The 27530-nt window shown below is 40.8% G+C and overlaps 1 protein-coding gene across 4 annotated transcripts; it reads left to right on the top strand.

Moving 5' to 3' along the window:
* Positions 1-1723: 1723 nt before the first annotated feature.
* Positions 1724-25506, top strand: LOC148030396 (uncharacterized). 4 transcript variants are annotated; one of them, XM_087686720.1, is made up of 3 exons: positions 1724-3666; positions 4690-4779; positions 24183-24204. In XM_087686720.1, exons 1-3 carry the CDS (start codon positions 2774-2776, stop codon positions 24187-24189), a joined length of 990 nt encoding a protein of 329 aa, XP_087542846.1. In that variant the 5' UTR covers positions 1724-2773; the 3' UTR covers positions 24190-24204. The 4 variants fall into 4 exon arrangements, with proteins under 4 accessions (XP_087542846.1, XP_087542847.1, XP_087542844.1 ...); XM_087686718.1 differs by lacking the exons at positions 4690-4779; positions 24183-24204 and adding an exon at positions 24745-25506 and having other exon boundaries at positions 1743-2171; positions 2259-3666; XM_087686719.1 differs by lacking the exons at positions 4690-4779; positions 24183-24204 and adding an exon at positions 24745-25506 and having other exon boundaries at positions 1743-2171; positions 2256-3666.
* Positions 25507-27530: the final 2024 nt, after the last annotated feature.

Genomic DNA, 27530 nt, shown 5'->3' with positions numbered 1-27530 from the left:
GTTCTCTCTAACAACTTCCCTACTTTCTATGAATAATTCTTGGCAAGCGTTCAATCTCCTTGCAAACACAACAGGGTTTTTGGAACGAAGAGAATTTGATAGAGCACATGATTTCATTGCCAATTGCATCAAAGAAAGGTTGGAGGGTAAGGGGCAACCATGATTCATGGCTTGGACATCCCTTCATAAGTTGTCCTCCATAGTGTCTTTCCTCTAGTGGGATTTCCCCTTACCTTGTCCACCTCAACCCTACACTTTCTTTGCATGCTTCATCCCTCCTTTCCTTTCCCCCCCTCTAAAGCATTGACATTGCTTGCCAACCTCCTTTCTCACCAATTGCACCACATAAGAACTCCTTCTTCCCTATGATTGGACACATTAAACCCCATGATCCAACTAGCCTACTCCCTTCAGCTCCCTCTCGATTAGCTATGGCATCAAGATCTCCTTCCACCAACAAGTATCACCCCTCTCAAATCATAAGGAGCATCGATATATACGTTGTCTACAATAGATCTCTTTTCTTACCATTCATGATGGCCTCTTAGAAGTCCCATGGTCGTGGTGAAAACATTTGAAGCCATGGGGAAGCTGGTGGCATTTGGGGTATTTGATGAGGTATTTGAGAGAGTAATGGAGAAGAAAAGGAGGAGGAGGATGAGGAGGAGGAATCCAAAAGCTTGGGGGCTCCCCTCTTGGTGTCAATGTTGACCTCTTACTCATCCTTGCTAGGATTTGGTACTAGTTTGACTTCTTAGAGTCTTGGCATCCCTTTGTTGGAAGTTGTTTCAAAAATTTTTATCACCATACAATATCCAAAGAAGAAGAAGAATTTATGATTAGTTTGTCATGTATGTTGTTTAGGCTTTAATGTCTCATGTAAGTTGTTTCTACTTCACTGTCTGATGTTATTTTTATTACATTAGAAGATCCCTCTTGGCCATGTTATAATGATCTTTGCAAGTTAAGCAGCTAGCACAATGGACATAATCACCATGTCCATTCTACAAGTGCAATTTTTTGTTGTCTCTTAATATCTCCCAACCTTGAGCATGCGCTTTTGTATATCTACACTCTATATCAAAGTCATTAAATAAGTGTTAAATCAATGTTTTGGAGTTTTCTTGGCCAATTGCATTGGTTGCATCCTTGATCCAAGATCCATCAAGTCCAATGAAAACTCCTTTCTTGACCCCTTGGCTGTTTGGACCCTAGTGCAAAGCACTGGCCTAACGTTATGCTTTATGCGACCTAGTAATAACTTGAATTGTTGGTATTGTGTTATTGGTAGATAGTAATAAGAATTGCCAATGAGCCATTGCCCAGTTCGTAAAAGTGGTGTGTGAGTTTGCAAGATCAATTCCTGCTAGAGCTGGTGTGCATGGTCTGAGAAGCACATGCCAACATTCGAGATGGTGTTCGGCCAAAATCCTAGTAAAATAAATAGCCATGAGGTGAAAAAACGTATTATGAAATATAATAATAAGAATTAAAAATAACGATTGTAATAATATGGGAGTTGTGTGTAGATAATATAGGATGACGTTAATAGGTTCGGTTTTGTTATTGTTAGATATGATAGAATTGTGGTCGACGAGCGTTTGTGTGTTGTTGTGTACACTTCAAAGTCTTGGCCTACAGCATCGCCGCTGCGTGGGGTGGGGGCGAGGGGGGGGAGGCTTCAATCATACGCAGACGCTGACGATGATTCGTGCTGATGATGATAAGAAGAGACATTAGATATTTGTGAGAGAGAGAGAGGAGAGCGAGCGAGCGAGCGAGAGCCGAGAGGATGAAGATGAGAGGAGAAGCGAGAGACTTTATTCTGTTTGACGTCAAGCTGGCTGCACGTTTAATCCAGCTTCCATGCATGGACGGGCGGACAGGCCTTTGACTCTCTCTCTCTCTCTCTCTCTCTCTCTGTGCGCGCGCGCCTGCCCCTCTTGCCACCTCCTCCATTCAAATTCTAAAGGCTTAAAATAAGGGATCACACGACCGCCACCACACAGACACAGACACACAGAGAGAGAGAGAGAGAGAGAGAGAGAGAGAGAGAGAGAGAGAGAGAGATTGATTGCTGTTAATACAGTGGACGCACATCGATCCCCTCTTGCCGCAGAACAAGATTCAGATTTCCCAAACATCCTTCTCCGCCCTTCAATTCGCTCGAGGTAGCTGTTTTTCCTGTTTTTTTTTGGCCTCCCTTATCGTCGTCTTCATCACAGTTCCCAACTTCACCCCCATTTCTGATGCAGCAGATCAAGCTCCATCGCACCTTCAGTAGCAGGGGGGATTTTCTTACTCTCATCCGCTCTCATGGTCCTCCTCCAATTGCAGCAGAAGTTCTAGGGGAATTCTTGAGTTACAGGGGGTGACATGCTCTTCCACGACATAGTTGCAGGACAAATTTCTGAATAGGGATTTGTATGCCCCGTTATTGCAGAAATGCATTAAGCTACCAGGAGGCTTAATTGCAGGAGAAATATCTGAGTAAGGCGTGTTATGATCATGCTTCCATGTAGATAGAAATGCACAAGATGATAATGAGAAACGCAAATGCAGAATAGATATCTGAGCATGGCGGCACAAGGTCTTGCCTCCATCTTAACAGAAACACACATTTAAAGGGGACGCTCACTGCAGGAGGAATTTCTGAGTAGGGCCTGATACGCTCTTGCACAGTATATCGTGAATCTGCTCACCTTCTACCTTCAGTCTCTTTGACTCTCAGCAACACAAGGGCGATTTCTGCACAATCATTTGACATCGCTCGATGGGGCCTCTTTCACCTGCAATATCTGAAACGGAGGGGGATGAGCCACCAGAGTCAGACAATGTCCCTGCAGCGATGCTTTCTCAGTTGACAGGCAAGGAGGTTTCGGAATACAGTTATGAAAAGAAAAGTGCATCGGAAGAGGACGCACGATCCTCACAGGTGTTGGAACCTTCAGCATGCCAAGCAGAATCATCACATCTGACACTGGTAGCAGGCAACATGGACACATGTACCGAACCTTCATCTATGGTCACATCCATTGTCTCCGGTACCTCAGCATGCCAAGCAGAAACATCACAGCCGGCGTTTTGTACCTCAGTATGCCAAACAGAATTGTCATATTCAACATCTGTTGTTGGAAATATGGTCATATGTACAAAACCATTGTCTGTGGCCACTATCATTCCTCATAACTCAGCATGCCAAGCAGAATCATCACATCCAATACTTGTTGCCGGAAGCATGGATACATGTGCAGAGCCTTCATCAGTAGCTACCAACATCTCTCATATCTCACCTTCAGATATAGGGAGAGGAACAAATAGTTCTCAAATGGTGCACCCAGCTTCTGCAGGGTTACCTATGACTACTAAAGATGGCACCTTGTTCCAAACCACCTCTGCAGGGGAGGATTTGGACCTTGAGAAGGGCCTTTTTCAGTTACTCCAACAAAGTGAACAGGCCAGCCATGATGGGACAGAACAGGGGAGGGTGAGTAAACTGGATCGCAATGAAAGTACTGGAGAACATGTATGCAGAGTATGCTACTTGGGACTTGCTGCTCAATGTGAGAATGGGCCTCCAATTGAGCTTGGTTGTGAATGCAAACATGATCTTGCTTTTGCGCATCGTCAATGTGCAGAAACATGGTTCAAGATCAAGGGAAACAGGTAATCATGTGAGCTAATACCTGCACTCAAGTTTCTGGTTGTTTCCATGTATCTTAGCAAGAGCCTTGGGAGTAAGATATGAATTGTTCTAGTTGTGGTAATGAGGCAGATATTAACTACATGTAAGTGGTGACATATTTTGGGTTTTAAGGAGGCGTTCAAAGGATAGATGATTGTTTCCTTTAGCCTCAGTGGATGTGTTTTATATTCGTAATAGGTTTACAGATAAGGGGTTCTTATTTGAATGCATGTGATTGTAAGGGTTTACATATAGCAAACCCTGTGAGATTACAAACATCACTTACTGAAGATGTTAAAATTGGGACAGATTTTGACTAATCGAGGCTAAGTGTAGGATCTGCAAGCTTGTGAGCTTTTGACGAGTACATGAGTGGTGGAACTGACAGCATGTGTGGATTGTCTCAGCAGTGTGTTGTAATCAGACAGATCCTGTTTCAGTTAGCAGTAGAAATTCCTGATCTCAAAAGCAGCCAGTGTAATAGTCTCGATGGTTTTGCCCAGGATAATCAGCTGATCCAACTAATCATTTACTGAACTTGGTGTCACAGAAGGGTAGCATCTTAGTCTCGGTGTTTGTAGTTTAGCAGTGTTGTTCTACAGTTGGTCCTGAGAGACCATATGTAGAGCATTTTTTGTCTCTCTCTAGAGGCACCTGTATCAGCAGCTGATGTGTTCAGCTTTCCACTTGTATTTTTGTCTCTGTTTCATTTGGTATCAGAGCTTGGTGTTTGCTCTCTCTGAGATCGATTGCATGAGTTGCCTTGTGTTTAGTACTCTTGCAAGTGTGTGCATGTGGTGTTGTAATTCTCTCTCATGCTTTTCTCTCTTCTTTAGCTGTGACATCTCTGGACCTTCCTTACATAACACCTCATATGGTTGTGCTTGGTCTTTTCTTTTTTGTGTTGGTGTAAGGCTTGGACATTGTGTGGACTTTTTCTGTTTATGCAAGTTTGGGATTCATTGTGATCCACTAATTAATTTATATTTGATCTGTTCAAAAAGGTCAGTTGGCAGGTCCAGAAGTAAAAAAGTTTTATTGGGGATATTTTCAGAATATGCCCATTTTGGGCTGACAGAAGTGGCTTGGACCAAGTAACTCATTGTTTTTCAAATTTGTGGTGATTTGGGCATTGCTTTTATTTTACGGGAAAAAGCTGAATCAATCTAAAAAATCAAAAGTAGAGTTTGGAAATTGAAGGCGTCAAATTACATGACATAGTGTATAGAAACTAAGGAAAGGATGAGAGTACACAGCAAATTAGAGAAGAACTAAGATGTTTTTATTTGCAAATAAAGTTATACAATGATGGCTTTGTGCCGCTGTGCACTTCCAAAATGAAGCATAGGTGATAATCTAGACAGATTCTAGGTGAAGAGCATAAAGCTTGTTGGATGATTTTTGATTTGGTGAATGGATCACCTTTTATAGGTGCCAAAGATAAGGATAGAGAGTATCCTAGGAATATTCTAAGAACGCTTCAGAATATTTCCTCTTAAGGTGATCTAGATTATTGCCTCTAGGAATGGCCTAGAACCTTCTTCAGGAATGTTCTAGAATGTTTGCTCAAGAATTGTTCTAGAATGCTAGGAATGTTCTACAGTGTTTTCTCTAATATATTCTAGGAATCAACTGTTAGGAAATATTCTAGCAATATTTTGGGCTATATAATGCTTAGTACATGGGCATTTTAACAACAGAGAAAGGAAAAACAAGGTTCTTGAGACAAGGGAGTTCTAGTTTACAATCTCGGTAGGAATGATTGAAATTAAGAAAGAGACTGTTATAAAGTGCTCGAAAATTAGTCAATCTCATTAAAGAAGATTGCTCAAAGATGAAGTGATTTGAGGGCTTGACTAATGATCTACCTCTTATTCAAGAATCTTGAAGGGCTTCTTGATCCAGTGGAGCTGGACTTCGAATCTTTTATAGAGATTGTGCGCATGTCTTCTTCAATGCCTATGACTCCCATGGATGGAATGTGGGTATGTCAATCCATTAGTTCTACTCTTCTAGGTTTTCCCCAAATTTGATGAACATATTCGATCCTAGAGAGAGAGGACTCAATCCTCCACTTCTTTGCTCCATTTCTAGGGCTGGAGCAATAGGGTGAGCTGATCTACTACATGTTTTTGGGCTAGAAACAGAGAGTGATTGCTGTATGAGTGTTTCTCTTGGGGGAAAGTTAAATAATTTTCTGTAATCTGCTGCTCATCTCTTCTTACCTCAACAAGTCTGAAAATTTTGAACCCTAATCTATTGTTGCAGATCCAATTTCAGCAGATATTAGGTATTACTAGTTGTCTTGGGATGCATGACCAACAAATCTTAGCCATATTATAAGAGTTCTTGCTGCAAATCTGCTAAGATTAACAATAGATTTGAAGAGTTTTGCTCATCTACAGCATGGATGTGTGAGTGCAACGAATGTGGAAGTGTATGAGTGGACTGAAAGAAGTGAACATGCAGGCGGAGAGAGAGAGTGATATTGTATCTCTATGTGCTTTGTCCTAGCATGGAAAACAGGATTCTGTGCCAAGGTTATGTGATTCTCATTGTTGCATAGAAGTCTAGTAACTCCTAGTTGTGAACAACCAAGCTTCTCCAACCACCTCCGAAGCCTAATGGTCTCACAAGTGTTAATACAAGCTGCTCGATACTCAGCCTTTGTAGATGATAGGGCAACTGTGGGTTGCTTCTTGCTACTCCACGAGATAGCACTTGTACCCTAAATGAATCAATAAATTGTCGTTGACCCACTATGGTCAACATCTCTAGCCTAGTCTAAATTTTTCCAATCTCAAAGAACCAAGGTTGGATCTCTTGTACATGTTGGATAGAAGGCCTAAGTTGGGAGCCCCCTTTAGGTGCATAGGTAAGTAGATCTTCCTACAACACTCTGCAATATCCTCAATGCAGCTTGCAATGAAACTTCTTAGGTTCACTCATAAAACCAGCAAGCAAATGAACTGGGAAGCATAAATCAATTGTAGTATTTAGAAGCCATATTAGTGACCCTAGCCAATCAACTGTGTGTAGTGGGAAGCATCTGTCAACGGTGAATCTGTATGAGCCGCAGCCTTCCAATTTGAATCCATGGGAGTAGAAATAGTTCGATACCTTTGCATCTCAAAAGTGGTTAAGATCTCCCGCACTTATGTCAGAGTGCAGCGATGTGGAAGCGTAGGACATAGACTGAGAGAGAGTGAACACAGAGAGAGAGAGAGAGAGAGAGAGAGAGAGAGAAAAGGAGATAGTGTAAACGCAGAAAATCCGTAGTGTAGTATGCTGTATAAGAGTGCAGAAATATATACAAGGACAGAGGAAATATCTGCGTGTGTCTCCGACTTGATGACCTCGATCTCCGTCAGCCCGAGCACAGTCTGTCTCAGCCAACAGATCTCAAGATCAGAATTTGAATGTGAATATAAGAGTGTGCCACAATCTGACTATAAATAGCCAAGAAATAAAGAATGCTTAGCACTAGGTCAGCTGCATTAAATGTGCAGCCGATTGCAGCAAAAACAATAAAAAACTGTCCGACTGTAGCTTGCACTGTTCGACTGCAGGCTACTGACATCCGTACTATGCTGGCGTGGCATCTTGCTCTGTCCGTACTCTGCTGACGTGTCCTTTGCGTTGTACTGTGCTGATGTGGCATTGCCCTACTCTGCTGACGTGTCCGACTGCCTGTCCAAGGGATGACTCTGTTATATTTCATGGATGCAGGAAGGAGAGCAACACAGAGTGAAGCAACATGCTTCCTCTCTCTATTCTTCTTATTATTCATTTAGCACACACATAGTGTATATACAACCTAAGGTCATAAAGACCATTCACACTAGAAGTAGAACCGACTTATTTAATGTACCTAACTAATCTAGCCAGACTAGCTGTGTCCAGCTCATGTCGGTAAAACACACATGTACGAGCTTGATATTCTAACACTCCCCCTCAAGCTCAAGACATCATATGTACTCCAAGCAGCTGTCTAAAACCACATAACTTATCTTTACCCAAGGACTTGGTAAAGATATTCGCTACCTGTTCATTAGTCTTCACATGCATAAGATCAACTCGTCCTGCAAGAACCATCTTTGTGATGAAATGGTAGTGTACCTCTATGTGTTTCGTCCTGGCATGATAGACTGGATTCATAGCCAGGAGTACACTACTTAGATTATCACATAGTAACTTCACTGGAGCATCTACCTGTATGTCCAAATCAGCCATAAGCTTGAGCAGCCATGAAATCTCGCATGTTGCCAATGCAGCACCCCTGTACTCTGTCTCAGTACTCGACAAAGCAACCGTAGGCTGCTTCTTGCTGCTCCAGCTAATCATGCCGCTATCAAATCCAAATGCATATCCACTCGTAGATCTACGATCATATGAGCAACCTGTCCAATCTGCATCCGTGTATCTGGTCAATATTAAGGGCTTATCTCTGACATAGAACAGCCCATACTCTACAGTGGACTTAATATATCTCATAATGCGTCTAACTGCATTCAAGTGCGGCTTTCTAGGCTTCTGCATAAACTGGCTTATGAGCCCTACAGCATAGCTCAAGTCAGGCCTAGTGATGGTCAAGTAAATCAAGCTGCCAACCATCTGCCTGTACATAGTCACATCCTCTACTTCAGCCCCAGTGTTCATGTCTAGCTTGACATTCTGATCAAGAGGTGTATCCAGCGGTTTGCATTCAGCCATGCCATACTTCTTCAACATCTCTATGGCATAGTGCTTCTGCATCAGCCATAACCCATTGTTAGCTGGAATTACCTCAATGCCTAAGAAATACTTCAGTTCTCCTAGGTCTTTCATGTCAAATTCAGATTTCAGCATCTTCATTACATGCTGTATGCCCAAGTCATCATCACCAGTGATTATCAAATCATCAACGTATATGACCAGCACTACTAAACCACTGTCAGTCTTCTTTGTAAATAGGCTATGATCAGCCCTGCCAACAGCAAAACCCAATCTCTGCAAGTAGTTACTGATCCTAGCATGCCAAGCTCTCGGAGCATGTTTCAGCCCGTACAATGCCTTTTTCAGCCTGCATACCCTTCCGGCTGAACCATATAGACATCCTCTGCTAGGTCACCGTTAAGAAATGCATTCTTAACGTCCATTTGCTGCAATTTCCAGCCTTTAGCAGTAGCCAAGGCAATCACAGTGCGTATAGTTGCCATCTTGGCAACAGGATTGAATGTTTCCTCATAATCAAGTCCATACTGTTGGGCATACCCCTTTGCGACCAGCCTGGCTTTGTATCTCTCCACACTGCCATCTGACTTGCATTTGATTTTATAGACCCATTTGCAACCAATGGTCTTTTTCCCTTCAGGCAGTGGTACTAAATCCCATGTTTTATTTTCAGCCAAGGCATTCATTTCTTCATCCATGGCTACACACCAATTCTCATCTTTCACTGCTTCACCATATGCACTTGGTTCTTTGACCTCCATCACTTTTGTCATGTACGCATAATGCTTTGCAGAGTAGCCACTGCATGTCAACCTGTCAACAGGGTATCTGACCCTCTGCGAGTGTCTAAGCTGTGGTGCACTACTCAATTCCCCTCTCTCATGAGGCGGAATATACCTGCTCTGCCTTGTGCCAGGCGTATAGACAGTTGGAATACCAAGTTCGTTGTCTAGAGTATCACTAGACTCATAGCCAGAAGTCATTCTGCCAGGTGTCATCATACCAGATGCATCCTCAATAACTTTCTCTTTTCCTTTGCTGTCCAAGACATCATGTCTCCCCCTTACTGACATACCGGTGTCAGTGGACGGCGAGCTCCTCAATCTCCCTGTCCATGGGGATACTGTCTGACTACGAGGTCCTGTCATAACAGTACTCTGTTGTAAATCAATTGTAGAGGCATGAGTGGAAGGCATATCCGCTGGCACTGCAACTGGTGATAGATACCAAGAACCCATCTCATCAAAGATAATATCCCTGCTTACCAAATCTAGTTCCACAAAGATGGCTGGAAACCCTGCAAGTGTGGATGGAGGTTTGAAACAAGGTGGCACCACAACCGCGAACGGTTCATCAGGCATCAATACCGGTGGAATCAAGGCATCACTCCAAACCCAGGTTGCTCTATTATTATATCATAGGTTATAATTATCACGATGAAAAATCATATTTACATGCATTACATTAATTGCGTGCTTGATAATTTCCTAGGTATGAACTTAGTTCTTGGTAGAGGGATCATAACATTTATATGCCTTCTTCTCCTGCGAATATCCAATGAACACATACTTATGTGCTTTGGGATCCAACTTCTTTCTTTTCTCATCTGGAATATGCACATAAGCAAGACAGCCAAAGACTTTCATGTGACTTACATCCGGCTTATAGCCATACAACTTCTCAAACGGTGTCATCTCATGAATACCTGCAGTGGGAGTCCTGTTCAAAATGTATACGGCTGTCATAACAGTCTTTGCCCAATAGTAAAGTGGCATATGCTTTTCATTCATCATAGCCCTAGCAGCTTCCATCAGAATTCTATTCTTCCTTTCAGCTACTCCGTTTTGCTGCGGAGTGTAGCTGCAGGTGAGCTGCCTACGAATGCCATTTTCAGCCAAGAAATCATCAAATTCATTTGGTACATACTCCCCACCACTATCAGATCTCAAGCAAGAGATGTAGCATTCACACTCCTCAACCTGTGCTTTAAATTGCTGAAAAACAGCAAAGATCTCATCTTTTGTTTTCAATATGTAAAGCCAGGTATAGCGACTGTAGTCGTCAATGAAGGATACATAATATCTGGAATCTCCCATAGATACATTATGAGCTGGCCCCCAAACATCAGAGTGCACTAACTGCAATGGACGTGTACTCTGTCGTACATGCCTGACAAATGGCAATCGTGACTGCTTACCGAACTGACAAGCCTCGCATACATGACCAATATCTGAATATTGGAACTTTGGTAAACCTGTAACCAGCTGTTTCTTTTGCATAATTTGCAGCCTTTGCAAATTGACATGCCCCACTCTCTTGTGCCATATTTCCAAATCCCTAACAGTGCCAGAACCATGGGTAAACATAGCTGAATTCAGCTCTGGCAAAGAAGCATCAAGAGTAAACATTCTGCCATTCCTGTGACCATGAGCTATCAACTTGCAGCCATTGCCAAACTCTTCAATAAAGTAGCCATGCTTATTGAATCTAACCTACAAGTTCTGCTCCGTCATCTGACCAACAGATAACAAGTTCTTCGTAATTGAAGGAACATGCAATACATCATGCAAATTTTTCTTCCTGCCATTATGGACTACAAGAGGCACTTTGCCTTTATGCTCAATGCTATGCTGCGTGTCATCACCTGTGCATACATAGCCATGCTTTTCAGCCACCATATCCGTGAACCAATCACCGTGAGGGGTCATGTGATTCGACGCCCCCGAGTCAATGTACCACACTGCATTATCAGATGATTTTTCAGCAGCCTTATCTTTGACATACTGTATGGCAAACAGTCTATTACCAGAGTCATCTGCCTGACTGGACGTAGCATAATGTCTATGCTGCTTGCCCTTCTGGTTTCCTTGCTTCTTCCAGCAGTCCTTTGCAATATGCCCATACTTTCCGTAGTAGTGACAATCCTTATCTTTATTTGGATTGTCTGACTGACGCTGCTGCTGCCATGAGCCTCTGCCACGGGAGTTAGATCTCCCCCTGCCTCGAAAATTTCCACCACCTCTTGCATTTGATGACTACTGATTGCTATTACTATAGGATGCATTCTGCTGGCCTCCTCTGCCAGATCCATAGCCTCTACCACGGCTACCACGACCACGCTAATTCGAGTAAAAAACTGCATCCTTATTCTTTGAGCTGCTTGACCCTGTAGCTAAGCCAAGCTTCACCTCTTCATGAATCAATAATGCAACCAGCTCATTAAAGTCAGGCATCTCAGCCCGCACAGATACTGAAGTGTCAAAAGACTTGTACTCCGGACCCAAGCCATTTAAGGTCACTGCAACCATATCCTCATCTTCAACCTGTGAGCCAACAGATGCCAGCTGATCTGCTATGGTCTTAACCTCTGTGACATAATCTTGTATGGATCTGTTCTTCCTCTCCATGTTATTGAATTTCTGCTTCAGTTGTATCTTCCTTGCACTTGTAGTTGTGCCATAGTATTTGACCAATATATTCCATGTATCTGCTGGGGATTTACAGTTCATGATCTGCATCACCATAGCATCCGAGATACATAATGACAACCAATGTAAAACCCTGCGAGCTCTTTCCGTCCAAGCTCGATGCGCTCGTCTTTGATCAGCTGTAGGATTCCTATCTGGAACTTCAGGTTCAGCCTCAACACCTGTCACTAAGTCCCAGTATCCTTTGCCTATCAGAAAGTTCTCCATGCGGAACTTCCATATTGCATAATTGTTGCTCTCAAGCTTTTCTCCCACAATCTGGGTTACATTATCAGTTCTATCAGCATTTGCCATATTGTAAACCTTGCCTGACTACCTGCAAACCAAGATCTTCTTAACAGTTCGACTTCAGCCCGGAACTGTTTATGACAGTTTTTTGCAATTAATTGCAGAAAAAAAACAGGGTATTTCAGCCCACTAACAGTCCAAAACAGCTCACAACCAAGTGGCTTAACCTGTGAGTTAAGCAGTCAGTGCAAATACTATGTATTCACTTCGGTTTGAACTCCTGCAACCTCATGCCAGAGTACATGTATGCAGTCTGAAAACTGTAATTCTGTGAGTGACCAGCAGTGATTTCAAGCCCAAAACTGAGTAGTATACATGTCATACATGTCCCAAACTTCCATAGATAGCTGCTAGTACATGTGTCAAGCCATGCATAGGCATAGAACCACAAAACAGTATATAACCAGCATATATGAATGTCATAAATAAATTCCCAGATTTCAAACAGCCAATGCACTGGCAACAGGGATTAATTTCAGTCCCAAAAACCCATAAACCATTTGCATCACTTCCGTTTCCAATGCTCAAGCATTCAATAGTCACAGACCAAGTCTTCAAGTACCTGTGGGACTAACCAAACCAACTAGTTCTTCAGAAATAACCAATTAGTGCTTTATGTCTGCAAATTTTTTCCAGTTTTCAGCCTGTCACAAGCTCTCAGATCAGGCCATTCCAAGCTCCAAGTTTATGTCAAAATACCCAAGAAATATGACATGTCTTCTACCAAGCATCAAGTGCTACATTCAAGTTCAATGTACATGCCAAAGAGCATCCAAAAATGCAGACATCCCAAGTGTATAATATCACTGTAACTTCAATGACAGTTCAGCCCTGTGTATTCAGATCTATACACCTCTATTACAGCTCCCACAAGAGCAATAGCAAGGTACACCCTTCAAGAACCTTCCTTGGTATGCATCCAAGCTCTATGCCACCTGACAAGTGCTATACTTCTTGAATCTCAGCCAATGAGAGCAGCCTGTTCATAGGCACAGTCCACATAGACTGTTCAGAGTATATTCAGATCAGATTTGCCCACTTGTTGATGCTCAATGGAGCTTTGGTGAGTCTCCAGACAAGCCACACGCTTGGTGATGCTCAATGGAGCCTTGGTGAGCAGTCCATGTACTGAATCTCAGCCATAAAATGACAGTCAGTCCTCTTCTTTTTTCAGCCCTTCAAGTCAGACTTCAAGTCTTCTTCTTCAGTGCATTCCACTAGTGAGCCCATTCATGGCTCTGATACCACGTTTATTTCATGGATGCAGGAAGGAGAGCAACACAGAGTGAAGCAACATGCTTCCTCTCTCTATTCTTCTTATTATTCATTTAGCACACACATAGTGCATATACAACCTAAGGTCATAAAGACCATTCACACTAGAAGTAGAACCGACTTATTCAATGTACCTAACTGATCTAGCCAGACTAGCTGTGTCCAGCTCATGTCGGTAAAACACACATGTACGAGCTTGATATTCTAACAGACTCTCCCTCTAACACCCCCTCTCAGATCTTGGACGAGGCATCAGACTAAGGGATCAGGAATGTTGATGAAGTAAAGCCTGGGGAAGCGCCTTTGTGAACAAATCTGCAAGATTATCCTCCGGCTTGCAGTACTCCACATCAATGGTCCCATCCAGAAGCTTCTCCCGAATGAAGTGATACTGGATCTCAACGTGCTTCGTCCGGGCATGGAATATAGGATTTTGCACCAAGGCAATGCAACTCTCATTGTCGCACTGCAGAAGAGTAGGACGAGTCTGGAGAATATAGACTTGACATCCAACTAGTGAATTGGCCATCTTTTATGGTTGGCAAGAGCTAATACTATTCGAATGTGGTTGTTGTGCAAAACCCTTGGCAACCAACCATGCCTTCCGCTTGTCATGTGTGCTATCACTAAGATACTTGGTCTTAAAGACCCATTTGACTTCAATCACTTTGTGATGAACGGGCCCAAGCACAAGATACCAAGTGCCATTCGGTCCGATAGACACCAACTTCTCCTCCATGCCTTTCGCCAATGATTAGATTGTAATGCATTCTTCACTGATGCCATCTCCCTATCTTGCATGGCATGGGTTATCAAACCATAGTATAAATAAGCTTGGTGGAATGTGCTTGGTTTCTTTGAGATTGCCGCGGGCCCTCCTACGCTTACCATTCCTGAGGAAGCCCCTCTATCTCTACATCATGGAGTGTCTAAAGAGTCCAACAAGGAGGCTGATACACCCATGTTACTTAGCCTCTACTGAAGTCTTTGAAACATCTATTAGTGGGAAAGTTGATGGAGAAGCAATATCTTCATTTGTAGAGGGAGCCTCAAGAGGCATAAGCTCAACCGGAATCGGCTTATGTGCACAACTATCACTTTGATCTATCTTGTATACATGTGTCCAAAGTTGTAGCCAACAAACACCTATGTCTTGGAAGCTAGCTCAAACTTATCCCTTGTTACTTTGGAATGTGAGTATAGGCATTACATCAAATAGCTTGAAATAGGAAACATCCAACTTGAACCCAAAATACATCTCAAAAGGAGTCTTTTTAATAACCGATGTCCGTGACCAATTTAGAATATGAAATGTGATGGCCACTATTTCGGCCCAAAGACACTGAGGTGTTTGCTGATGCTCTGTCATAGTTCGAGCCATCTCAATCCCACTTCTATTCTTGCGCTCCAAAATACCATTCTCTTGAGGAGTATTAGTGTTAGTGTACTCTTGGTGAATCCGTTGATTTGCACAAGACTGAGCTAATTCATTGGAGATAAATCCTCCACCTTTCTTAGATCTCACTACCTTAAGCTTCCTGTATGCCTGAATGGTTTTCCTTGAAGATGAGTCAATCCTTAAAATGTGAGAAAGCTTTGGATTTTAGTGCTAGAAAATATGCCTATGTTATCTTGCTGTAATCATCCGCAATCAACATAAAGTTAAGACTCCCCTTGAGCGACTTTGTCCTCATCAGTCCACACAAATCTATAGAAACAATCTCCAAGGGCTTCTTTGCCCGCTTTGAAGCATTGCTGGGAATTGCATCTATATACTAGTTACCACGGATGCAAGATACACATGGCAGAGGGCTCACCCCAACATCTGGCAATCCACGTACAAGTTGGTCGTGAGCTGCCTTCCTAAGGTAGTTTGTAGTTGAGGTGGTTGTACTAGACATGCCATAGCTTAGACTAAGATTGAGAAGTAAGAAGACGAGAAGTAAGGGCTGAAGAACTCTGCATCTTATAGACACCATTGTCCTTGTACCCTGGCAAATCACCTATCTCGTCTTTCCATCTAGAACTTGAAAGAAGTCCTTGCCAAACTCAAACGTGAGGCCAAGTCCACAAATGTTGCTCACCGAAAGGAGATAATAGCCCAACCCTAGAACATAAAGAACCTTTGAGGTGTGGGCACCACCTTGCCCATTTAAAATCAGCTGCATATCACCCTTACCCTATGTAGGAACCCAAGAACTTTCACCAATTAGAATATGCCAATGCATCGGATGCATATGGGCAATGCCATCTAGAGAAGGAATCATGTGGCGGGAAGCACTACTATCCACAATCCACTCGAGTCTAACAGATCATCGATGTTGCATTAGACGGATCCTATGAAGAAGACTCAATAACCTCCAAATGTAGAAACGTTGTGATGAAGAAGAAACCACTACTTTTGAGTCCTTTGTAGTCTTCTTTTCCTTGGTGTCCTTCTTATCCTTATCAAGACTATTTTTTCCAATGATCTGTCTTACCATAGTTGTGGCAAGTAGAATCCTTGTCTTTCTTCTTCTGCTTTCGCTTTTCCTTCTTTTGGGAAGTCCGATGTGTAAGAGCCTCAGATTTTTGGGAATCCGTACCCTTAAATTGTTCCTCTTGGTCCAAGACCATAGGAACCTACTTCTCCCATTTAAGGGTCTCCATTCTTTCCAAGGTAGAGCAGAATGCATTGAATCGAGGGGTCAACTGTGATAACAAAGTAATCACCATATCCTCAAAGGAGATCATCTTGCCATCATTTTGAACCTGTATTTGTAGTTGTCAAAGCTTGTTCACATGCTTCCACATGGAAGTAGACTTGCTTGGATTCAAAGTCCGCATTTGCATCTCCAAAGAGACCCTCCTCATGACAATCATTTTGTTATAGAGCTGATCTAGTTCGAGCCATATCTCTTGAGCATCGGTAAGATCCTCAATATGGGCTATCATGGCTAGAGTACATGAAAGAAATAAGAAAGAATGAATACAGGCATTCAACTTGTCCCAGTGGGCATGTACCTTCAACAACTTCACTTTGTCTGAAGAAGAAAGTTTGGAAATATCTTAGGTTGATGTACAAGCAATGGCATTTGTCAAATCATAAGACTCCAGGATGCAAGCATCATCACTCGCAAAATGTGATAGTTCTCTCTCCCCATCTAGCTTTTGATTCTGTGGAAGAGCCAATAAGATAGAGACCTTTTGATCTACAATTTCTTGAAACCCCACATCAATTTTGAATAACATAGCTCCTAAATAACGTGCACAAAACAAAGGGTATTCCCCTTGGACTCCGAAAAGGCAACTTGCTAGGGTTTCCTGCACTCCTTGTTCAAATGCTTTGACTGTTGGATGTGATTAAAAAGCAAAACCTATTGTAAAAGGCTGAAAATGTAGGCTTTTCTCCTTTGACTGCAAGATCTGCACAAAAACAACAAACTCCCTTCCTTTTCTGTGTGTCTTTGTTCACTTTAGCCTTTTGCCGATGCACAGTAGTGAACATGGAGAGAAGAGAGAGAGAGAAAGAGACGGTAGAACAGTGAAGACTGCAAAGTATGAATGCTAAATATTGAAGGAAGATAAGTACAATTGATTGTCAACGCATCACTAGTCGGAGCTCTCTCTCATCTGCAGAAGAAACTAAAGTTTGAATGTGTATGCGACCTCGGGTAGGTTGGCTATAAATAGCCAACAATAAAATAACCAAATACAGTAGGTTGGCTAGGTTGAAAACTGACCGATTGCAAGAAAATGAATAAAATAAAATAGTAATAGAAAATTGAAAAAGGTAGTGACGAGTGCCAAGTTGCCATGTGGCACCTATGTGTTATGGGAGCACTAGATTGTGCTCGAGAGACTAGACTAGATGTAAGATTTGTTACAAGAATTTTGATTATAAGATAATCTCACTGTTCACATAGGGGCACAAGGTACAATGATAACAAGATACAGAAAATCCCACGACTCGGGACCGTAGGTATAGACAACAAGACTTGATAGGATATGAAGGATCCCACAACTGCAAGATCCCCCTTGACAGGGATGAACAAGATACAAGATAGTACTAGACAAGATCTTGTACTATGAGATTCCAAGACGACAAGATAATAGGAGTATAATGGAAGACAAGACAAGACTAGATATCATGACTAGACAAGAACTAGAACTGGAACTCGAAGTTACTTACTTGGGAGTCTTGACTCCTTGAGCTCCCAAGATTGGCATTGGCAAGATTGAGGAGCTCTATGGGAAGCCTATCCTTTTATAGGTGTTGGAGGGTGGCTCAAGATGTTTTAGAATATTCCACGATGACATCATCAATGATGCAAACGACGACATGGCATATCTTCTAGAAGGGTCTATGATGACATGGCAAGGGTGGGTTCTCATGGTTGGCTCGAGGATGTCTGTTAAGGGTGGGGCTACATGGGGTGTGGATTCATATGGCATGAGCAAGAATTAATTTGTACACTTGATCATGTCATGTCCATGGCATCACCCCTCTCCTCTATGACGAGTTTCATGAGGAGCGGCTTGGTGGTTTGGTCCAAGTTTCATTGGATTTCTCTTGTGAAATTCTTTAACTTTGGATCTTCATGGTGCTGGGGAGTTGGAGTCGATAAGCAAGTGGGTTGATCCGGGCTACGATGGTGATGGGCCCAAATCTCAAGTGGTCTAGCTTGGTGGAGGGCCTCGTTGTCTAGAGGTTATGCTTGAGTAACCATACTTTATCACCGACTTTGTATGCTGGATGTTGGAGACGATGCTGGTCCGCATAGTGCTTGTACTGACTTTGAGCCTTTTGGATTTGTTGCTTGAGTTCGTGGTGTATATCTACTAGGTGTTGAGCTTTATCTTGGGCAGCAAGGTTCTTTGTTTGATTGAAGAGATGCACATCGATCCTTGGATGCTGGCCATAGTTTGCAAAGAAAGGAGTTTGCTTGGTAAATGCATGGATACTATTATTATAAGCAAACTTTGCAAAGGGCAAGAGCTCCAACCAATCATTCTGATGGTAGATGATGGTGTAGCGGAGATATTATTGCAAGACTTGATTTACCTGTTCTATTTGACCATTAGTTTGTAGATGATTGGCTGTAGATAACTTAACTTGGACTCCAAGGAGGTTGAAAAGGCTTTTCCAAAAACTAGATATGAATTGGGAACCCCAATCACTAATGATGTCATCTGGGAGTCTATGTAATCTGAAAATGTATCTGAGGAAGAGTCTAGCGGTAGCTGCTGATGGTCTTGGTGGTAGAGATGAAATGTGCCATTTTTTTGAACCTATCTATCATAACAAGAATAGAGTCATATTTGTTTGATTTGTTATTAAATCCGTGGACAAAGAAGACCAGGGTCACACTGGAATGGGCAAGGGTTGCAAGAGGCCATGCAGTTTGTGACGAGGTACCTTGGCCCTGTTGCAGGTATCACATGATTTTATATATTTCAATTTTCTTAACTTCTTTCCACATCTAGGGCCACCAAAAATCTTTTGAAATAAGCTCTAAGGTTTTATTAACTCCAAAGTGTCGTGCTATTGGGATGTCATGGCGTTTGTTGGAGTATCTGGAGTCTTGGCTTTCATGGAGGGATGTAAAGTAGATCCTTATAGTATAACAATCCATTAGTTTTCTGAAACTCATAAACTTCATTTTCTTTTCCCTCTTGATTTTTATTGGCCAAATCATTCTATAGCAGAGCTTCATGGATTAACTGGATTAAGTTAGGGTCGTCTTGGTGACAATTGGAGAGATGACTGCTAGTTGGAGTTGCTTTAGCTTGAGTAGTATTGCTCATTGTTGATTAAAAGCTTCTTCTCCCTTCTTAGGTGCTCAAATAGGCACATTCCGGGCACACCCCCCTCCCCATTGCCCCCTCCCCCCCTACACCCCATTGTGCGTCTAAGAATTTTGGAATAAAATGACCCATTTTGTGAATTTACATTAAGTACATTTATAAACCCCTTCTATTTTTAGAGAACTAAAAGTCAACATAATATATATACCCTTTTCTTGAATATATCCATGAGTACAAATTGATTGTTAGGTTAAAATTTCAAAATTGGACATCCCAATGTGACGTGGATTGCTTATAGCATCTCATGTTTACACTTGGTGCGCCTCCAATAAGAGCATCATCTCCTGATCCACAATTCCAACCTTGAAGGATGGAGGGACTATACATGTGCACACATGTCATCACACATAAGTACTAGCACTTAGGACATTGCACAATACCCTTGCCCATAAGCTTATGCAAATGTACATGTGCACATATACCATTGTACATGCATGCAAACATGTACATGTGCATACATCTACACGATAAAATCGTGCACACATGCACATGTATGTGGACCATTAACATAAATTGCAGTAACCACAGCTTCAGCCCAATAAGCATTTGGAAAATTCTTTTTATTAAGCATTGCCTTGGCAACTTTCATAAGCATCCGATTTTTTCTCTCTGCCACACCATTTTGTTGAGGTGTGTAACTGCATGTGAGCTACCTTTTTATGCCATATTTAGCAAGGTACATGTCAACTCTTTGGATACATATTCTCCACCTCCATGAGATCTCAAACATGAGATATAACATCCAATCATTTTCAGCATGCTTCTTATAGTCCTTAAAGACATTGAGCACCTTATCCTTGTGCTTCAGAATGTATAGCCATGTGTATTGGATGAAATTATCAACGAACGATACATAATACCTAGCATCACCAAAAGATGCATTATGGGCAGGACCCCATACATCCGAATGTATCAACTACAAAGACCGAGATTTGTTTCTGATATGTCTCATGAACGGGAATCTATATGAGAGACAACAGGATGGAGTGCACCAGTGGATTCATTTTCAGACTATGCTTATTTGTCTACTGAGGTTCATAATCAAGAAGCTCTTGTGGAAGAAAAGAGAAGAAGAGATGAGGTCACTGCTGGTCCTTCCTCTTTAGGCCCATGTTGGCATCTTGGGTGATAGGTGATGACAAAGTCAAATCTAGATAAGAAGTTACTCTAGTGGAATTGTCTTCAATTGAGGATGCAGGTTGTCATAAAGTATTCTAGATTTTTGTGATTTGTATAGATAAATAACTTTATGGACTGCACCCTCTAGATGATGACAAGGAGTTCTTTGTCATGGATCTCATAGTTTATCTTTGGAGTGGAGAACTTCCTTGAGTGGAATGCCATTGGATGTATATGATCATCATCTCCATACTGGGACAAGATGGCTCCTAAGATATAGTTTGATGCATCAATCTCCAAGAAAAATGGCTTGGTAGGACCTGGGTGGACTAGGATTTGTGGAATTGGATATGACATTAAAGCATACACCAGATTTGTAATCGCCAAGAGTTACCATGAGTGGTCGAGTTTCCTTGGTAATATCTTCAGACACTAGAGGTCTTCCATTCACGACTTTAGCTGTTGCAGGATTGGTCTTTTGGAGTATTGGAATCTGGTATCTATTCATAAAGCCATCATCAATGAAACATGCAGAGGCCCCGGAGTCGACTAGGGCTTTGAGGGAAAGGGTCTTTCTCGATAGGATCATCTGGACTGTGACAAGGAAAGTTTCCATGGGTGTGGCTGGGATCAAGAGATCCTTTCTTATATCAAGGTCCTATTGTACGGTCTCATTTACAACCGGACATTCTCGTTTTCTTGCTCGAGGATGGTTGTAATAACTCTTGGGATTCTTGCCCTCTTATTTGGGAAATTTAGGGCGATGTATCCAGTTTCCATAATATAGGTATAGATGATTCTCTCTTCGTCTTTGCTTTTCTTGTGGGGTCAAGGGTTGGAATTTGTTATTATCTATTTGTATCGGTTCAGGCTTTGTTTCTTCTATGATTGGTCTTTGATTGGGGTTGGGTTCTATTGGAGAGGCCTTAATTCTTCTCACTTTTCTTGCTTCCTCTCGAACAATCTATTATCACATTGGATGGCTTGCATGATATAATCGTTGAGTGTTTTTGCCTCAAGCATAGTGAGCATGAGGTCCTCGATGTTATCTCGAAGTCATCATCTTTGTTTTTACTACTCTATATCTCTAAATGTGGAAGTGAGCTCGCAAAGAAATGCCTCATAGTTTTAAAATACTGGTATATTATTTTCTAAGATTGGGGCAAACCATGATAAAGCTTGACCACAAAGCAAAGTCCCAATGAATCCCACCTTGGAAGCATCATCTAGATATCTATCCGGTTGCATGCGGATATACAGCTTTACTTGTTGTAGGAATCCCTTGAACTTCGAACGGTCACCATTGAACTTCTTTGGCATGTTGATCTTGGGTTCTCTTGTCGGGGGTTGATAAACACACGAAATCATCTGATCACTTCCTCTGTTGTTTTGGAAGTCTCAGATCTGGTCCTGCATCTCTTGAAGTGTAGGACCTAGATGCATAGGGTGTTCTATTTGAACTTGGGCTTGTCGTTCATTCAAGTCTTGAATTTGTTGTTGGATGTTTTGAAGGGAGGCTACGATTCTCTCAAGGGTCGCATCCATGGTGCTCAGTAGGGCTAGAAACTAGTACTAGATTGTGCTTGAGAGACTGGACTAGATGCAATATTTGTTACAAAAATTTTGATTATAAGATAATCCTACATAGGGGCACAAGGTACAATGATAATTTAACAAGATACAAAAAATCCCACACTGCGGAATGGTAGGTATAGACACCAGGACTCGATAGAATATGAAGGATCCCACAACTTGGGACTGTAGGTATGGATACAAGATATCAGAATTGCAAGATCTCTCTCGACGGGGATGAACAAGATACAAGAGAGTACTAGACAAGATCTTGTACTACGAGATTACAAGGCGACAAGACAATAGGCGTATAATGGAAGACAAGACAAGACAAGACTAGATACCATGACTAGACAAGAACTAGAATTGGAACTCGGAAGTTACTTACTTGGAGGTCTCGACTCCTTGAGCTCCCAAGATTGGCATTGGCAAGATTGAGGAACTCTATGGCAAGCCTCTCCTTTTATAGGTATTGGAGGGTGGCTCAAGATCTTCTAGAATGTTTCATGATGACATCATTGATGATGTAGGCGATGACATGGCATATCTTTTAGAAGGTTCTATATGACATGATAAGGATGGGTTTGCATGGTTGGCTCGCGGATGTCTTGCTAAGGGTGCGTTCACATGGGGTGTGGATTCATATGGCATGAGCAAAAATTAATCTATACACTTGATCATAGCATGTCCGTGACACTATGTGCCATGTTTAGTTTGCCTAAAACTGCACAATAAATGCTAGTTTGGAGTCTAGTATCACTACTTTTAAAGTCCTACACACGCTATACTTTTATACTTTAATAAGTATCCACAACACACAAGTCACATTGAGAACTGCCCAAAATTGGCAAATTCTAACAGACACCAAAATTAACTCCAATTGAGTTAGGGATAGGTTTAACTTACTTAAGACCTATTGTACTTTCATTCTATTATTCTAGTACTTACATCTTTCTAGTGTGAGACTGCTGCCCACTCTTGCTCACTATCCTGTGTTTACTCACTCACTTGCGCGCATGCGCGCTCTCGCGCGCGCGCGCACACACACTCTCTCTCTCTCTAAAAAAAACCAATAGTTGGTATTAGAGCTAGACATGTCCCATTTTTTGCAGAATTGAAAAAAAGTCATAAAAACATATAGTCTGTAGTATCTCAAGTGAGCAAGTGCATAGCCTAGTGGATCTTCGGCTATTTACAAGGTACTTAGACATATGCATTTTTTTCCTCTTAGGGTGAGACTTGCTGCTATAGGCTTAGAGTGATTCAAATTGGACTAGCGACTCAAACACTCGGTAGTCTACTAGGATATTGTTTCTTTTTGGGCCATTCATGCTTTTCATATTAGCTTGATGTATGTTCCCACATAGGAAATTGTTGCAGATGTTTTCACCAAGGCTTTACCATGTGAGAAGTTTGAGTCCCTCTCTCTCTCTCTCTCTCTCTCTCTCTCTCTCTCTCTCTCTCTCAACATCCATTTCCAATATTGGTTGCATAAAATCTTTCCGACCTACTCCAAACTAGATAAATCTGCCCTAAATTGTCTTGACATAGCATGTGCCCATCCTGGGAATGACCAAATCTCTAACAGGTGACCTGCATGCAATTGTTAAAGACTCAATTTGGCTCCCCAGGCATCTAGAATCAAGGGACAAATTGAGGATTAATAACATTGGTCACTATTTTAGGCTGGAGACTGATATTAGTCATTGTCTTAGGGCTGAAAATCAAAGATTTCTCTATCAAGCTTCTTCTCTTTCATCTTGATAAGATGTATGTATAATCTGGTAGTGGAAATTGGAGATTTGAGCCTTAAATTTGAACATGTGTTTCTGAGTGGCAATCGTTGATCCCAAGTTTGAATCCAGCAAGATTTAGAGTTTGCATGGCTGCATTGGAATGTGTGCATGGATGTCGTAGTGGTTGAGGAAGGTGGTTGATGTAAATTCAGTAAGTGGACAATAGAATGAATGAGATTCTAGAGGTCTACAAGAGGGCTGATTTACATGCAACTGTGTTGGGAATAAAGGCTCACCATATCTTTTACCGTGTTTGGGTGTGAATGCACCCTTTTAACTTTTGTACTTTATATATATTCAAAACCTAAAATGTGGTACACAAGTCTTTGTACCAAACATCAAGTGTTGTGCTCACTCTCTCACTCTACTGCTCTCAACTCTCTGTACTTTCACTCTCAGCTCATGAATAGCTTGCACAACAAACTAGTATCAGAGCCAGCAAAAGGTAGCTGAGGAGTGCATGCTTCTCAAGGTGCAGTGAATAGGCGTGAGCTGGACAGTTGCAGGCTGGGTGAGTAGTCACTTAAAACAGTGATTAATGGCCTTGCATTTTGCTTTCCAATGGTTTTTAGAGCTTGCTTGAAAGTTTCATATTTTCAGAGCATTTCTTTACAAGGGATAAATAATATCTGATTCAAGAAGTTATTGCACTTTTGGACGCTGGGATTGGAATTTAGCTTAACGTTTGATATATAAGATTAATTTTGATGGAAGTCTGAAAGGTATTATAATCAAGTTGCGCCAGTTTGATGAGGATCATTGTGCTTTATAGAAGTCGGGGAATGGAGGTGGGGTGGGAGAAGAGTATGATTTTTGGTTTTGGTTGAACATATTTTCCTAGTTTTACTATGAAGTTTGGTTGGCAGTTTGACCAGTTCCAACTTTGTGATATTTACAGAGAGAATGTTTTCAGATTTGGAACTCTTGCTTATTGCAAATCTTCTGTTTTTTTGTCACACAGGACTTGTGAAATATGTGGATCAACTGTACTCAATATAAATGGGATTGATGATCCAAATTTTTTGGAGAGTTGGAATGATGGCAATGCTAGAGCTACACCAGCAACAGATGAAATTCGATGTTGGCAAAACCATCGCCTTTTCAATGTGCTATTAGCATGCATGGTCTTTGCGTTTGTTTTGCCATGGCTTTTCCATGTTACTGCCTTCTTCACATGAATTATAGACCATGAAGGTGAAAACATGGATATTGATTGTGCATGACCATTGGGGCCCAACAGGCATATTGGAGTTTAGCTGTTCTATATTGTTTACTACAACTGCATGGGCTTTTCTGGGGAGACAGGGCATTGAAGTCCTCCTGAATGTACTATATATTCCTTTTCGAACTTGGTGCCAGATTGTAAAAAGATGATATCCATAGTATATGTCTCATGCGTGCAGATAAATCAATGCTGTAAGTTAAGCCATTTTCTAGCTAGATGTACAGTTAGTTCTGTCAAATGCTCATTGTTACCTGGCAGCATCATCAAATCAATGTCTCATTCTTATGAGAGAACAGTTTAGTCATTTTCTGGTGTCTAGAGTTGCTACAATCAAAGCAACAGTTGATACCTTTTCATCATTTGGGCCATCTCATCTATAACTGAAGTTACAGTTCTGACATTTAATTTAGATACTTAAAAGAAATGACTGGGCCTACCAATGTCTTTTTGGTTGCTGTCTACTTACGTGTTTCCAGATCTGTGCATGTTGTAGCTTTATAGAATTGATAAAATGTGTGTAATATCCAGAAATAAAGTAGTTTCTTTTCCGGGATTAAAATGAGCCACAGCAATGCCAGTGTTCTGTGTAGCTCCAGCCATAATTCTCATCCCTGTGCAGTCTCTACATGTTCAGCTAATGAGGGGTTTTGATTTGTATTTTTTCTTCTTTTTTCACTTTTCTTCCAAATGATCAAATTTTTGTTGAAATAAAAACCAGCTTTTTAAGAAATCTACAGTATCGAGTATCGATCGAAGCTTTAGCTTTTTCAATATCAAACGTGCAAGCAAGAGATGCAAGAGAGAGACCCGACGATTGAGACATTGACATGCAAGGAAGAGACAAAGGTACGTGTGACTTTCCCTTCTCATGCTTACGCTCAATACGTCATCCTTCTTGTGCTTTTGCTTAATACATCCCGATTAATGATTAATTAATCATGGCATAGATTAGTTTTGTTGTCATGGCACATCGATCGTGTTGTTGTGGCACAATGATTAGTATCATTGCATCTACTAGTTTAAGTTTATTAATTTATTACGTTTTAGATAATCAATTAGTTAAAAGGTAACATGTTTATTAATTTATTAGTTTATGTTTGAGTAGCATTAGTTAATTAGTTGGAATTATTAGTAGTATTAGTATTAGTTTATTAGCAGTATTAGTTAGTTAGACTTATTAGTAGTATTAATGGTTGTAATATTATTAGTTAATTAGTTAGACTTATGTAGCATTAGTAGTATTTGTAGTAGTTAATAGTTAATTATCAGCTATAGTATTAATAGTTAGACTTATGTTAGTTAGACTTATTAGTAGTAGTTAATAGTTAATTATCAGTTGTAGCATTAGTAGTTACACTTATGTTAGCTAGACTTATTAGCAATATTAGTAGTCGAAGTATTATTAGTTAATTGGTTAGACTTATGTAGTGTCAATAGTATTTGTAGTAGTTAATAGTTAATTAGTAGTGAAATGAAAGGAAAAGAAAATGATCTTTTGAATGTATGGAAAAAACGAAAGCGTAATGATATTTTAAACATACTGAAAAAAATGAAATCGTATTTTTTTAAAGCAAACGACATATTTTCAATGGATGGGAGAATGACACATTCTCCGATAATTATTTAACTACGAAGAGATCCGTGCTAACTCTTTGATATGCTATAAAACATGTTTTTTAATTTCACTTATTTTTTGAAGTATTGTTAATGTTTATTTATTTTAATGTTTATTGATTTTATTTATTTATTTGAATTATTATTAAGTGAAAAAAATCACAATTTTCGTATATAAAATAGATAAATTACTCTTCTTATTTAAATAATAATAATTATTACGAAGTATAGCATCTTATTTTCATAAACAAGTGTATTGTAGTTAAATGATAAAAATGTATTGTTCTCATTAGCATCAATTGATGCTACATAAAAACAAAGTCATAGGGTATTCTTCATGACTTTTAGAAAAATGAAAACTATGGCTTGTAGAAAAACGTCATTAAGACCCTTTGTTGCAAATAGTACGGCATAGACAAACTCGAATTACCTTGGACAACAGAATGTAAAGGCATCATTGAAACACTAACAATGTCATCTTGTGGTATAGTCACAATGCAACATCATGCTATCATTTTGTAAAAGAACAATTCATCTACATAAAAAATACAAGTAACAATGGTTTTGTCAAGCACTATTCTCATCCTTGCATGCCAATAATACAGAGTTAACATGATGATAACGAAATGTTGATCATGTCTTGCGAATAAAGACAGAAACAAATACATGATCTTCCTGTTATTTGACTACACAAAATGAATTCTCAATGCAAATCCATTACAACTTCAACTCTTGAGCATCATTGATATATCCATCTTAGTCTCCAAAACGACAACAATGATTGCGAACAGAACCTTGGAGCATCAATTAATTCTCGACAACTCTCTAGTCTCTTGGAATGATGCATCTCTTTTGCAACCATTTACTAGAATTGACTTGACTACATGTGACATTGTGGAAATGTTCTC

The sequence above is a fragment of the Lygodium microphyllum genome, chromosome 10 (genome assembly GCF_053477565.2).
Source record: "Lygodium microphyllum isolate KBCC chromosome 10, Lygodium_microphyllum_v1.1.10, whole genome shotgun sequence".
Lineage (NCBI taxonomy): Eukaryota > Viridiplantae > Streptophyta > Polypodiopsida > Schizaeales > Lygodiaceae > Lygodium > Lygodium microphyllum.
The sequence above is the reverse complement of the archived record's forward strand: the minus strand, read 5'-3'. Positions and strand labels throughout refer to the sequence as shown.

Bases quoted from the DNA above. Each gene is read 5' to 3' on its own strand.
- LOC148030396 (XM_087686718.1), top strand. From the start codon at position 2,774: ATGGGGCCTCTTTCACCTGCAATATCTGAAACGGAGGGGGATGAGCCA. The intron at 3,667-24,744 runs GTAATCATGTGA...TTTGTCACACAG, and splicing joins TTCAAGATCAAGGGAAACAG to GACTTGTGAAATATGTGGAT.